The following is a 13,691-nucleotide window of genomic DNA, read 5'->3' as shown; positions in this document are numbered from 1 at the left end:
TTCACTTGATGATCTGAGTGTTCTAGTGGGGATGTACTTCTCCAGTTTTACATAGTCTGGCCAATGTTCAAAGTAAAGAGCTTTGAAAGTAGCGTTAATGAGTTCAAGTTTCATCCTCTCTATAATGGGAAGCCATATGCAGCCAAGCTTCAAATAATCCTCTTCGTGTCCATAGCAACCATTGACAAATCCTGCACATACATTCTGGACCCGTTGTAATCGTTTCAATTGATTCAATTGCCATGGTCTGTGGGCCAGATTACTCAATATATTTCTAGCAGCCGATGTCCTGGAAGATAGTACAACTTGTGAGTCCTTAAAGAGAGTACACTTGGGACTGCATTTGAAGAAATTGCACAAAGGCCATATTTCTTGGAGCAGTAATCCTTGGTGACTCTGCCTACGCATGTAACAGTGGGCCGATCCCTCCTTATAGGGAAGGATTTGCAAGGTTGAGGTGCAGAAGAAAACCAGAAGCACCATGTAGGTGTTATGAAGAAAAGATTTTACATTCTGCAAACGGGCGTAAGGGTCAGATGTATACTAAAAAAAAAAATAAAAAAAAAAATTTTTTTTTTATTTTAACCTCCCAAAAATTATTTTTTATCATTAAAAAATTTTTCCTTCCTCCCTTTAATCATTTTTTTAAACGATGAGACCATTCTTCTCTCCTTTGGGGCGCAATATGATTAACATTTTCTTTACTATTCATGTATTTCTCCTACTTGGTTTCTCTGAATCTTCTTGGGGCATCTAAATTAACAAAATATTGGTGTAAAAGAAAAATCAGACATTATTTCTACGCCGTTAACTGATTAACAATTAAAGGCAAAGCTTCAAGTTTTATGGTTGCTTTTCAAATCCATGCAAATGCTCATGGTACGCTCAATTTTCAGTCTGTACAAACTCTTATATATAGTATGCTTTGGTCGCCTGTGCAGTTACTTAATGGTTGGCGCACTGGTCTGTGGATCAAGCAGTCCTGGTTTGAACCCTTGTCTGTCTTACTATGTTGTGTTCTTGGGCAAGGCACCACACTCTTACAGTGCCTCTTCCTTCTCACATGTGCAAATTGGTATCAGAAAATTTAACGCTTGGGGTAGCTCTGTGATGGACTGCAGTGTAGCATCCCACCTAGCGGGTGGTGGGGAGGTGGGGAGAAATACTCCTACACATGTATCAGTTCATGGCATGGAAATCAGAGTTAGGCAGTGGTTCTTAAGGTTCAAACACAGACTTGATAAAGCCACTGCAGCTGGGATCTTGGCAGGATTTCCAGGTTGAGATGCCACAAGGTCCCTTGACAGTTTGACAGATGGAAATCCTACTGGGATCCTTGCAGTGATCTCGCTGGGGATCTGCAGCGGTCAGGATGTGGGATAAACTACAAAAATCTACAAATTAAAGCAGGGTTGCTGGGGGAGCTGCCAGGATTCACTGGGGGGAGGGACCTGTCAGGATCACGAAGGAAACCAGGATTCTTTTTGTGAACCTTAAGGCTAGTTTACAGGAGAGGCTAGGAGAGGTTGAAAGCAGCTACTCGGTCACTTGTAACTTGATGTATAGCAACTTCTGTGAACACATTTTGTTTCATTTTCTGCGTTAAAAATACACAAAGGTAAATAACATTAACTAAGGGGGTAAAATTAATGGAATTTTAAGTAAGGAAAAAGCACAGCCTTTATATGTACTACTGTGATAATGGCTACAATAATTGATCCTGAGTTATTAAATATTCATTTTAATAACATGACTCTACAGTTGAACCATCTCTCCTTTGTTCATTCTTACGGACACCTCCCTGTTACATATAGCTGATATAAACTCTACCCCTGTTTTATGGACACCTCCAAGATAGGACACTTCCCCGTACCTTCGGTGTCTGTATTTAAGAGAATTTATAATTATTATGTGTTCTGTAATTTGTAACACTTCTTTGTTTTTTACCTCAGCTCCTGAAGTTATCAATTTTGAGCCAGTGGGAACACCAACCGATATGTGGTAAGTTTTAAACCTTCTGGGCTGTGTGTCTTGTCCACAAGCATTTTAAGGCTATTGCCTTAAAATGTCGTAACAGTGTCAAACAGTGTCGTAACAGTGTTTGTGCGATACTGCGGGACCAACAATGTGATTGTTGTGAAAGGAATGAACAATTAGTATCACAGGACTGTACTTGTAGATTGTTATAAATTGAACGAAAAACGAGGGTCACGAATAAAACATATGATGCAGTAACAATTAATCCAAAACCTGACAAACTTTGTGTATAGCACTTAATCTGGATCATTGTCAATAAGACTACCTAATCCTTAAATTTTTTTTTCTCGCTTTAAGTGAAGAAAGAAAAATAATCAGAAATGCCATTTTAATCAAAGTGATACTTGCTCATAATACAACTGAAATTTTGAAGGTAAAAGACACTGAGTTCATGTCAGGGTCTGCAGTATCTCTTTCTTGTCTCGTTTTCTAAGCTAAAGATAAATTCAATCTTTAATGTTTTAAAGTTTTCGCTTCAGTAGCATTTGTGGATTGTTCCCGTTTCACGATAATATTAAATATCTCCGTTTGAAAAGAACGTAATGTCCTGGTTTACCTACAATTTGCCGGATAAAGATTACCTCACAAACGTCGTTATTCACCTTGTTAAAATTCTTGGTCCAGTGAAACAATTGATGCGTTCATGCATTATCTGTATGAGCTTTCATGTCGTAACAGTGTTTGTGCGTGGTGAACACGAATTTTTAATTTTCAGGATTGAATTGTTAAAATTTCTGTTGGAAAGCATTAATTGGTAGCATATACTGTATTTGAGGTTGTTAATTTCACATAAATGAACAAGGATAGCATTATGAAAGCAACATTTGCGGAGCTCTTCTGTTTTATGACCCTGACCGTTACTCTGACACAATGTTTTAAAATGGAAGCCAACAAAGTGCTGGAGGGGGCATTTTTATAGGCTCGCTCCGTGTTTAAAAGCACCATTATATAACATCTAATATATAGATTTAGGCAAGCCTAAAGCGGAGCTCCCCATTTATTTAATTTTCACTGTAGTTAACAATGTTTCCATTCTGATAAATATGCGGTCAAAGCTTAAATGTATACGCTGGCCCATAGGTGCTAGACAAATTTAAATCGATCATCGTTAAAATGAATTTCTTATGGTACAACAAAAATAATAATAATCTCGAGGCAGAACAACTCATGGCCTAAACATTAATTAAGAGTTAATTCTTTGCTGTCTAAGAATAGAAAGATGTTAATGCTGGCCCATAGGTGCAAGACATTTAAATCGATCATGGTTAAAATGAATGTCTTACGGCACAACAATAATAATCTCGAGGCAGAACAACTCACGGCCTAAAAAATTAATTAAGAGTTCAAATAGAAAACAGTTTCGCGATCGCCTTATCGTTCTGCTTTATACAAAAGAAACGTCAATATATATTTGACAAATATTCCCGTCTCACTTTTCTTGTCTTAACTTCGGTGCACTCAAATGGGTTACTCACGTACGCAAATTTAAAACTTATCTGGGATAAATCGGTGGTCATTTTTTTATTTCTTATCATGTGCACAGTTTAAACAAATTTCAACGTACACTAAATTGTCTCTTTTCATTGTAGTTATTCAGTGTAAAAGTGAGCTACTTTAAAAAAAAATTAGTCAGTTTGTATTCACGTACACCTCGCACTCGAGCTAGCTCTAGATGGGCTAAACATGATTTTCAGAACAAGTTTATTAGTTTAAATAAATAATTTTGTTCGAGCTTTTTGCTTTGTCGTCGTTCAACACTTCTAAGAAACGTCACTTATACTGTATAGTGAGTCAGTGTGTGAGTAGATGAAGTATGTTTGTTTGTTACACCAATCAGGTTTGAGGTACTATCAGAACATAGTTGAATTCGTCATTTGAGCGTGAATTTTAAGGTGGCTTGTTCCAGTTTTTCTTGCGTGGTAAGTCTGGTGACTATAGCGCACACGTCACGCTTCATACCCACGAGTCACGCACGAGATTTGAAAAGGAAAACAAACATGGCGGCCCAGTGCGAGGTTGCTTTTCTTCAATTTAAGAAAAAATTCCGCGTTCAACTGAAGTTGTTTCAACAAGAACATTTTAAGTAAACTTAATATTCGTCAGTCAAAATGTTTTTGGATCTCACTGCTCGAGTTACAAAAGCAAATTCGCATGTGCTACGATCGATCTTGTCGGAGATCGTGAGTCAATTCCACTTTTTTCGTTTCAGTTTATTTGAGTTCGCTCTCAAACACATGATTATTCAGACAAAGAAATACTTTATTAAAAAGTAAGACCTAAGAGGCACAACTGGCGCCAACTGAAACTGGCTAAATCCCATGAAATCCTTAGCCGAAAAAGTTTCGCAGACAAAGCGAGGGGAAGTCCACGCGTGTTGCGCGCATATGTGCCCGCAAAGATCAGCGGTAGTCGGAACTGAGCATGAGTAAAAACCAAACTTTTAAAATCGAAATTTTAAAGTGCGCGGAAATGCACGTGGGAATTATTGAGTTCGCGAAGGCTTTAGCAAGAAAACTAACCCGATGACCCCCATTTTTATTGCCCTAATATTTTCCTTTTATGAAAAGGAAACAACAAGGAATTTTTAATTACTTACAAATTGCCCCTTTTACTTACAAATTGCCCGCTTCGAAGAAATTTTTTAAAATAATTATACAGTTTCTTTTTCAGATGCCAAAAGTTATCAGGAGAAAAAAAATGGGGGTCATCGAGTTAATTTTCAAGATATAAGCACTGGAAGCTGAAAAAGGGTTCTAAAAATCATTTGCTATCGTTGCCATGGTAACCACTGATGACGTAATTATTGGTATTTTGTAACAACAACACAATGGGTAATTTAATCATACAAAAATTTTGTTATGATCTTTAATTGATTTTTTGACCATTTTCTTCCAAAGGTCAGTCAAAAACCTGAAAACTGGTACTAGCCACCTAGCCTGAATTTCAGACATCCCTCTGTGCTCGCCTGCTTGCCAGAAGGAACGTCTGAACACATTTGGGCTTAATGCCGTCCGGTGACGTCACTACCCGAAAACCGGGTAGTGATTTTGATTGGTTGATTTAAAAATTATTTGCATAATTATGTGAAATTATGACTGAATTTTACCGCGCGAGGATTGTAATTTGAAAACGTTTGGAAAGAGTTCGAAAGAATTCACCTTCCCAGAAATGAATTGATTAGTCATTTACCTTGAGTTTATTACTTTATTAGTTTACCTACGGATGAAGAATAGTAATGGAAATCGGTAGGTTTTAATTTGGCGGCATTCGTCGCTTCGACATGCAGTGCAGTGTTTTGCCAAATTTATATGTAATCTTGTTTTGTCAACAAAGCCGCTCGACGCTTATGTCCTGCAGCCTCGATGAGCCAGTGATTTCTGAACTCAGTGCCCACGGTCAAGTAGGATATTTTTGTATTGAATTCCGTTTCTTGATGCCTCTGAAACCGTCGAAATTGATTTATTTATTAAAGTACTCACGAGTGTGTTGTATTTGTCCGTTGCGTAACATATTATATTTTGATCGCTAGATAACAGTAGATAACTAATTAAGCAAATCAGTTTAGATTAAATCGCTTCCGTAAAAGAATATAGGCTGCAGTCGATTAAAATATCATTCATTTGTCTCAAGGTTTTTAATAGTTTACTATTAAAACAATTTTATACCCTGTAATCCTTTATTTAAGCGATTTCTCTTTCACAATTTCATGGCCTCGACAGAAACTTTTCCGCATGAATTAACACCAAAGCGTAGTGACGTCACCGGACGGCATTAGGCCCGAATGTGTTCAGACGTTCCTTCTGGCAAGCAGGCGAGCACAGAGGGATGTCTGAAATTCAGGCTACTAGCCACCTTGAACGCGCGCGCCCCAAGCAAGTGACGCCACACCGCTGACAGAATAAGAATGTGTTATTTCGTGACATGTTGATAATTAAATAAGCTCTTGTTTTTAAGCGATGACGTCATCGCTTTATGGCGTCGCACGATCGGCAGGATCTGTTTCGGGCAATCAAAAAAAATCAAGTTTAACTTAAAGGAGAAGTTCACTCCAGAATGGTCATTTATTTTCTTTACGCCAATAAAAAGTTTATACAAAGATACGTTATCCACCAAAATTTCAGCCTCCAACGTGCGCTATAACCCTACGAAATCTTTCTTTGAAGTAGCCCAAAACTTGACAACTGAACGCCGCCATCTTGTAGCTGGTAATGTATGCGTGACGTCAAAGAGCTCAGCCTGAAGTTTGGCGGGGAAATTTAAATACTCGAAACTCCTTACTTCTTTGTATTGGCTTTTGTTTGTCAAAATGCCTGTTTGTGCAGCACCATTTTGCTCACACAGAGCTCCAAGAAAAACAAAAAGAGGTGTTTATTTTCACCGTCTTCCGAGATTTAAAAGAACAATTGCTCAAAAGCGGACAAAAATATTTGTGTGTTCCGAAAACTATGTGGAAGACTGCTTCAAAGTAGATCAGAGATGCACTCTCCTGCGTGGAAATACCCACAAAAGATAGAAAAAGCCAGACGCAAGTATAAACCATTTTTAAGAAATCTCCTTCTGTAAGAAGGAGATTTCCTTTTAAGAAATCCCCTTCAAACGACATGCAAGCAAAAGGAGGCGAAAGAATAAGGAAAGAATGGAGGTTAGTAATTTTGCTTACCGTGTTTTTTCAAATCAAACGGCGTTTATTTCAAACTTGGCGGGGTCCGGTGTTTATTAACGAAGTGCAATTTTCTTTTTCAGTACCGAGAACCACGATTTTTCTCGTCGTCCCGGCCGACAAACTGCTCTTGGGTCTCCGAGGATGATTTTTACCAAAGTAATAGTATTGCACACGCCAACGGCACGTGCAGGTTGCAATCAAGATTTGTTACAAACCGAACTGCAGAACATAAACAACCAATGAGTACATAAACGGCAATGTCGCCAACGTCCTCCGCAGTTATAAGAGTTATAAACGTTCACTGTTATAAACAACAGTGCGTCAGTCATGACAACACGAACGCGAACATTGCTGTTTCATTTTGTTTACAGCATCCATCCTAGTTATTTTACGCCGGCCTTTCCTTGAACATTATAAAAAAAATTACCAGAGAAGCAAACCGTACCAGTTTGTCGTAGCAGTGCTATTTAAGAGAATATATTTACTTGTTTGCTCGACCGCAAATAAACGCCGGGACCTCGATCAAACGTCCCTGGCGTTTATTTAAAAGTTAGCATTTTTGACCCGGCGTTTATTAATACGAAGCCGGAGTTTAATCGGTGATCCGCGTTTAATCGAGCAAATACGACGACGGCAAATATATACAGCATGAACAAATTTGACTTAAATTGGCAACAACACTTCTCAGAATAGAAATAACAAAACGGGCTAAGTTGTTAAAAAATTTTGGATGCAATGACTGGGTTGTACATGTAAATAAATATAGAAGGAGAAAAAGACATAGAAAAAGATACAAACAAGTAATAATTAAGTTAAGTTAAAGTTTTCCTATAAAGTGAAATAACATAAACTCATCATTGGTTGGTATTGCGTCTGGCTCTTTCTTTTTTGTGTGCACGTGGGTATTTTCACGTAGGAGACGACTGTCTCTGTGATCTTCTTCAAAGCAGTCTCCCGTATAGCTTTCGGAACACACAAATATTTGTGTTTGCTTTGGCAGTAATTTTTCGTCCCTACCCATTCTTATTGAGTAATATTGAGTAATATTGAAAGACGGCGAAAATATTTTTGTATCTCATATGTATTTTGACAAACAAACGCCACTACAAAGAAACAAGGAGTTTCGACTATTAAAATTTTCCCGCTAAACTTCAGGCTGAGCTCTTTGACGTCACGCATACATTACCAGGCTCCAAAATGGCGGCGTTCAGTTGTCGAGTTTTGGGCTACTTCAAAGAAAGATTTCGTAGGGTTATAGCGCACGTTGGAGGCTGAAATTTTGGTGAATAACATACCTTTGTATAAACTTTTTATTGGCGCAAAGAAAATAAATGGCCATTCTGGAGTGAACTTCTCCTTTAACAAGAAATCGCGGCGTAGAACACAAAAGCAAAATACTCCCGTGTAGTAAGAATGGAACACTACAATGTATAAATGAAAGAGACTAATTTTATATGATGGGATATATTAGATTTAGTAGACAGAAATTTCTAATTCTTATAATATACAGGGCCGATGTAAATTATTAATAAAATAGTAATAGATTAGAATCATACACTTGACAATTATATTTAATTGTTGAATAATCCCCGAGGCGAAGTCGAGGGGATTATTCAACAATAATCACTGAGCCTGAGGCGAATAATTGTTTTAGTATAATTTTCAGAGGTGAATATCAAGACTGCAAAATAACAATAGAAAACACGAAAACAACAAACACAAGTGCTCGTTTGCATACGTGTAAACCAGTTTAATTCATCGATTGAAATCGTAATTTACACTCAAGTTTTAGCAATAAAACGGAACAAAACAAACACTACGAAAAATATAGATATCTGGTACCTTTGTTTAATCGTTGTGACTTCTGAGCAATTGTGTGAATCCTCTCGAAATTACTAGCTCCGGTGAGAAGAGAACTAAATAATGTTTTGCCAGTCGGACTGAGTACATGGCCGCCTGTGTGCGATCTCCAAAACCACCGTGTTTACGATCAATTCTAATGCCTTGAAAACCATCTCTTGATAATATTTTCGGTCCAAAAGCCCTGGTAGATAATTTTCAAAATTCCCAATGTTTTAAATATCCAGTACTCGGAGTGATTTCTTTTAAAGAGAAATTTTCATTCAGCAAATGCCGCCATGTTCACTGGCCTAGATGGCAAACGTGGCATGGCTTAGTAGCCAAACCTTGAGAGGCTATATTCACCGCCTAGCGCGGTGAATATTGCGACATAGTCCGAGCTTCTCGACCAATCAGAATTGAATTCACCTCTGCAAATTATACTAATATTCAATAGTGCACGATTCTGATAATGTCGATGTTTTCTTCTGTGGTTTTATATTTTCAGGGCAATAGGAGTGTTGACATACATCTTGTGAGTATACACCTATACAAGTTTATATCAGTTCCTAAGTTAGTATGTAGTTGCTACTTTTGTAACGCAGAAGAAATTATTGTCTTTTCTTCTTAACTACTTAAACTTACTGGAATAAATCTGTTGTAATTAAGCCTTGCATAAAGTTGTTTTTCTACCATCGTTAAGTAGCGCTCAGAGTAAGTCACCATTTGGCAACTAGCAAAGAAAAATGGTTACCAAATGCAGAAGTTTATGGTTGCTACATCGTAAAAAAACACAATTATTAAAAAAATTCTCACGAAATGAGTAGTAAGTGCCTTTAAAACAGTTCAAAGTTCCATACGTTTCAGGCTCAGCCCTTCATCAGTGGAAAGTCAAAAATTCAGTTAAAAAAAGCTGACTTACACCATGAAACCAAATTTGAGTTTAAAGGTGCGCGCACAAGAAAAAATCTCGATGATTTGGTAAGTGCAGAATGCAATATGGAACAATTGAAAGTATGATGTTTTATATATGTTCGTGTTTATTTGCTTTATTTTACTTTCGGAAAAACTGTTCACAGGCTACTTGTATTCTTTCCCAGGTGTTCCTTACGCTAATCTTTGCAAACGTAACACGACACTTTTGTTCGTTTGTAACAAAATACTTTTGTCTTCCTTGAAAATGCGATAACATGAAACTTTTGTTTTTTGTTTGTTTTACGGCGGCATCGATGACATTTGTTTAATTTAATTAAGTTACGGTTTAGACTGCACGAAAGACGATTCTCAAAAACTAAAGAAACAAATCTAATCAAAAAACATATTTTTCGACAGGTTTTTTAAAGCGCAGTACAGCTAGGATATTTGTTTCCTGGTTATCAGGTGTTCACGCCAAAAAATCCCGGTGCAAGTTTTTGCATACCTAATTACGAAAGCACTGTGGAAGTCTCAAAATCGAATTTAATTAATTTGCGGTTTTTACTTGGCGCCAAGAAGTCTGCAGGAAGCCTACCGCAAACACGCAATACAAGCGATGTTTATGATAGTTCCAGAAAACAACGTGGACTAATCTGCGCATGCGTTTGGTGTAAATTACGTTGAGTAGTACCACAAAGAGAGCAAAGGGTTTTCTGAAACAAATATATACGTTTGAGATCTTCATATGAAAGTAACGTAGATGTGCTCCAGGTTTTACCTAGGGGTACGGTCAGGTGCTCCCCACCCTCACCCCCTCCACAAGGAATAATTAATTAATTGATATTAATTAATTAATTGGTGATTAAAAGTTTACACATTAGCGCGTTAGGGGTTTAGAAGACGACAGCCCACCAAACCATCACAAAAGTGCATTCTGCACTAAAAAGTGCGACAACCTAAAGATAATGAAGATGAAGTATTCAACATGACACGAGCATGGGACAAAGAAAAAATCTGAGTCCCCGACGGAAATCGAACCCATGGCCTCCCAGATACCGGTTGGGCGCTCTAACCAACTGAGCCACGAGAGACTCGTTGTGAGCTGGGCCATTTACTAGGTTGATAAGTGACACGCGTCCTGCATACTGCTAGGATCAGCAATGTCGAAATCATCAAGTTTGTAGTAAATAATAAAGATGGTAAATTTTAAGCTCGGTAATAAATAATGAAGATGAAGTATTCAACATGACACGAGCATGGGACAAAGAAAAAATCTGAGTCCCCGACGGGAATCGAACCCGTGGCCTCCCAGATACCGGTTGGGCGCTCTAACCAACTGAGCTACGAGAGACTCGTTGTGAGCTGGGCCATTTACTAGGTTGATAAGTGACACGCGTCCTGCATACTGCTAGGATCAGCAATGTCTAGTAAATGGCCCAGCTCACAACGAGTCTCTCGTAGCTCAGTTGGTTAGAACGCCCAACCGGTATCTGGGAGGCCATGGGTTCGATTCCCGTCGGGGACTCAGATTTTTCTTTGTCCCATGCTCGTTTTATGTTAAATACTTCATCTTCATTATTTATTACCAAGCTTAAAGTTTACCATCTTTATTATTTGCTACACATTTGATGATTTCGACATTGCTGATCCTAGCAGTATGCAGGACGCGTGTCACTTATTAACCTAGTAAATGGCCCAGCTCACAACGAGTCTCTTGTAGCTCAGTTGGTTAGAGCGCCCAACCGGTATCTGGGAGGCCATGGGTTCGATTCCCGTTGGGGACTCAGATTTTTTCTTTGTCCCATGCTCGTGTCATGTTGAATATTTCATCTTCATTATTTATTACCGAACTAAAAATTTACCATCTTTATTATTTACAACCTAAATATATCGAAAATCGGAATTCAGACCGTGCGACTGACTGGTGCCCAGCTTGAAAATTAGTTGCATTTCCTGTCGTTTGCGGTGTTTATTTCCGCCGCAGAGCATGACCCCTCAGACTTGTGGGCCTTGCAGGGTGTGTCCGTTTGCATTAAAATGCTCTGCGACAGGAAATCCCGACAGGTTCTTCTCAATGCCGGAGAGATGCTCACCGAAGCATTCTCTTAGTGTCTGGCCTGTTTCGCCGATGTAGACGGCGGAGCAATGGTGGCGAGAGATGGCAGATACATGTACCAAATTAAGCCAGATGATTGACAGGTGAATGCATCCTTTATTATATTATTATAATAGCCCTTTTTACAGTTCCCGGCGCCATATTGGAATAGTAACCGCGCAGACATGATAGCGAGGCTACCGGTGACCCGTGGCTGAGCGTGAAGAGAGATTACAGTGAGGATTCGGCAATTAGCCCGTGTTTTTTCGCGTTTTTCGGAACATAAACGAAAGTTTTGATTCTAATAATACTCCTTCGTCATCTTCTAAGATGAATGGAAAATATTGGGCCGCTTTTGGCTGTAAAAAAGGCGAGTAAGCTTCTCAGGGGCTATCAGTTGTTTTCGCTGCGTAACAAAACACAAGGAGATCCAGTGAAGAAATCGCATCCATGGTGTAATCTGATAAGACGCCAGCATGAGCATGGTGAGGACAATTTTCTTCGTCTTTAAAGCAATTTTTCTTTGTACTAATCATTACTAAAAAGGAAATATACACAGCTCTCCTAAGCAAGTCAGTGGGATCAGAAAGAAAGGTTTTTAACATGCAATGTTTACAAAACTTTTGTTTACTTGCTCTTAATCACTGAAGTTGTTTGATAATATTTTATATATTTTATATCTAGGAAAGCCCTTCTGTTGACAAGTCTCCATTTAAATATATATCTCAATTCAGAAATTATTCCCAATTTTGCCTACGGTTTTTTTATTTCTGTATTTATTTTGAGTCTGATAAAAGAAATAGATTATTGATAACAAAGAGTTGCTTTTAGGTAGTTGTAAGCTTAGTTTAAATCCGTTTTCAATATTGTCTCATAGGTGAAAGCTATTCCAGTAAACATGGATTGTGAAATTATCACACAAGGAAGTCACTATTTAAAAGAAGGCACAGAGAAACATCTACTCAAGAAATTAAAATGTAAAAGAAAAGGGAAAACTTTTTTCTCATAACCAGGAGAATTATTGCACCCTATTAAATCACCTGATGAAAAGTCTGATTGATCTGCAAAGAAAATAATGCATTATTGAATTTAAACTGGTTGAATTTCAGGCAAAGTTTGGTCTCAACCACATTACAGCCAGGGTAGTTTAATCGTCCATCAGTGATAACCCATCATTTTGGTATTATTTCTCCAGAAGAGGTTAAAAATCAACTTTTCTATCAGCTCTAGATGAGAGAATTTGGTCAAATTCAGGGAAACATTTTAATTACTGTTACATCTCCTTTTGTGTACATGTGTATATATTGACCTGGTAAAGTTTAAGGGCTGTTCATTCTTTGACAGTAAAGGGTTAACCACCCATAAATCTTTTACACTGAAACCAGAAAGTATGTCAATACTTTAAACACTATTTCTGAATGTTTATTATCTCAAATGGGGAGCTATAAAATTTAAGGTCCTGCATGTAGTATTGAAAATATTGATGTAATGTTTAAGATGAATGTATTGTTTAAATAAGACAGTAAAGAAAATAAAAAATAAAATCTTCATCATGAAGCTGGATGGAACTCTGCTAGATTAGCTGTAGTTCGGTGTCCATATGAAATTCTGCCATCAATGGGGAAGAGGAATTTCTCTTGTTGTAACCTCCAGGTCAATCTGTAAAAGGTAAGGTAAAGTCTGTGTCCGAGCCAAGTGCCGCTCATACAGCCGGAGCTTATCCCGGTTTCCGTAGCATTAAGCGACTAGGAGTATTGCTACTCCCCCCTGGATGGAATGCCAGTCCATCGCAGGGATTATCCCCCAGCAGTAAATTCGCTGGTACCCATTTATACACCTGGGTGGAGAGAGGCACTGAGAGTAAAGTGTCTTGGCTAAGAACACAACGCAGCTCCCCCACCAGGACTCGAACCCGGGCCGTTCGACTGGGAGTCGAGTGCATTAACCATTAGCCACCGCGTCTCCCACACCAGGTCAATATGTAGGGGTGGAATTTGTTTTGTCTGAGAATGTGGTGTTAAAAAAAAAAATTTGAAAAAGCAAGCCTTTTCTCTCCAAAATAGACAATAAAATTCCTTTAAGGCCAGAATAAGGCAAGGACAAAGAACAAATACAGTTGTCCCTGGACATGTAAAGTATAGC

The 13,691-nt window shown here is 38.3% G+C and overlaps 1 protein-coding gene and 2 long non-coding RNA genes across 5 annotated transcripts in view; 2 read left to right on the top strand and 1 right to left on the bottom strand.

Annotated features, from left to right (window-relative positions):
- Positions 1-13,691, top strand: part of LOC144658643 (death-associated protein kinase 2-like) — a 125,164-nt gene that overhangs the window by 52,628 nt on the left and 58,845 nt on the right. For all 3 annotated transcript variants that reach the window (XM_078519107.1, XM_078519114.1, XM_078519122.1), the window contains exons 5-6: positions 1,953-2,001; positions 9,048-9,074. In XM_078519107.1, coding sequence (XP_078375233.1) covers positions 1,953-2,001; positions 9,048-9,074 — 76 coding nt within the window. The remainder of the gene's footprint in view (positions 1-1,952; positions 2,002-9,047; positions 9,075-13,691) is intronic.
- On the bottom strand, positions 667-4,119 carry LOC144658942 (uncharacterized). The gene is made up of 3 exons (XR_013571806.1): positions 2,097-4,119; positions 1,948-2,052; positions 667-753 (listed from the first exon to the last, which is right to left on the bottom strand). It is a non-coding gene; the product is annotated as an uncharacterized LOC144658942 (long non-coding RNA).
- Positions 11,739-13,523, top strand: LOC144658400 (uncharacterized). Its single transcript, XR_013571697.1, has 3 exons — positions 11,739-12,034; positions 12,427-12,861; positions 12,899-13,523. It is a non-coding gene; the product is annotated as an uncharacterized LOC144658400 (long non-coding RNA).

Source organism: Oculina patagonica, chromosome 1 (genome assembly GCF_052425735.1).
Source record: "Oculina patagonica isolate OP01 chromosome 1, crgOcupat, whole genome shotgun sequence".
NCBI classification, from domain to species: domain Eukaryota; kingdom Metazoa; phylum Cnidaria; class Anthozoa; order Scleractinia; family Oculinidae; genus Oculina; species Oculina patagonica.
Note: the sequence above shows the minus strand (reverse complement) of the source record. Positions and strands in the feature narration are given on the sequence as shown.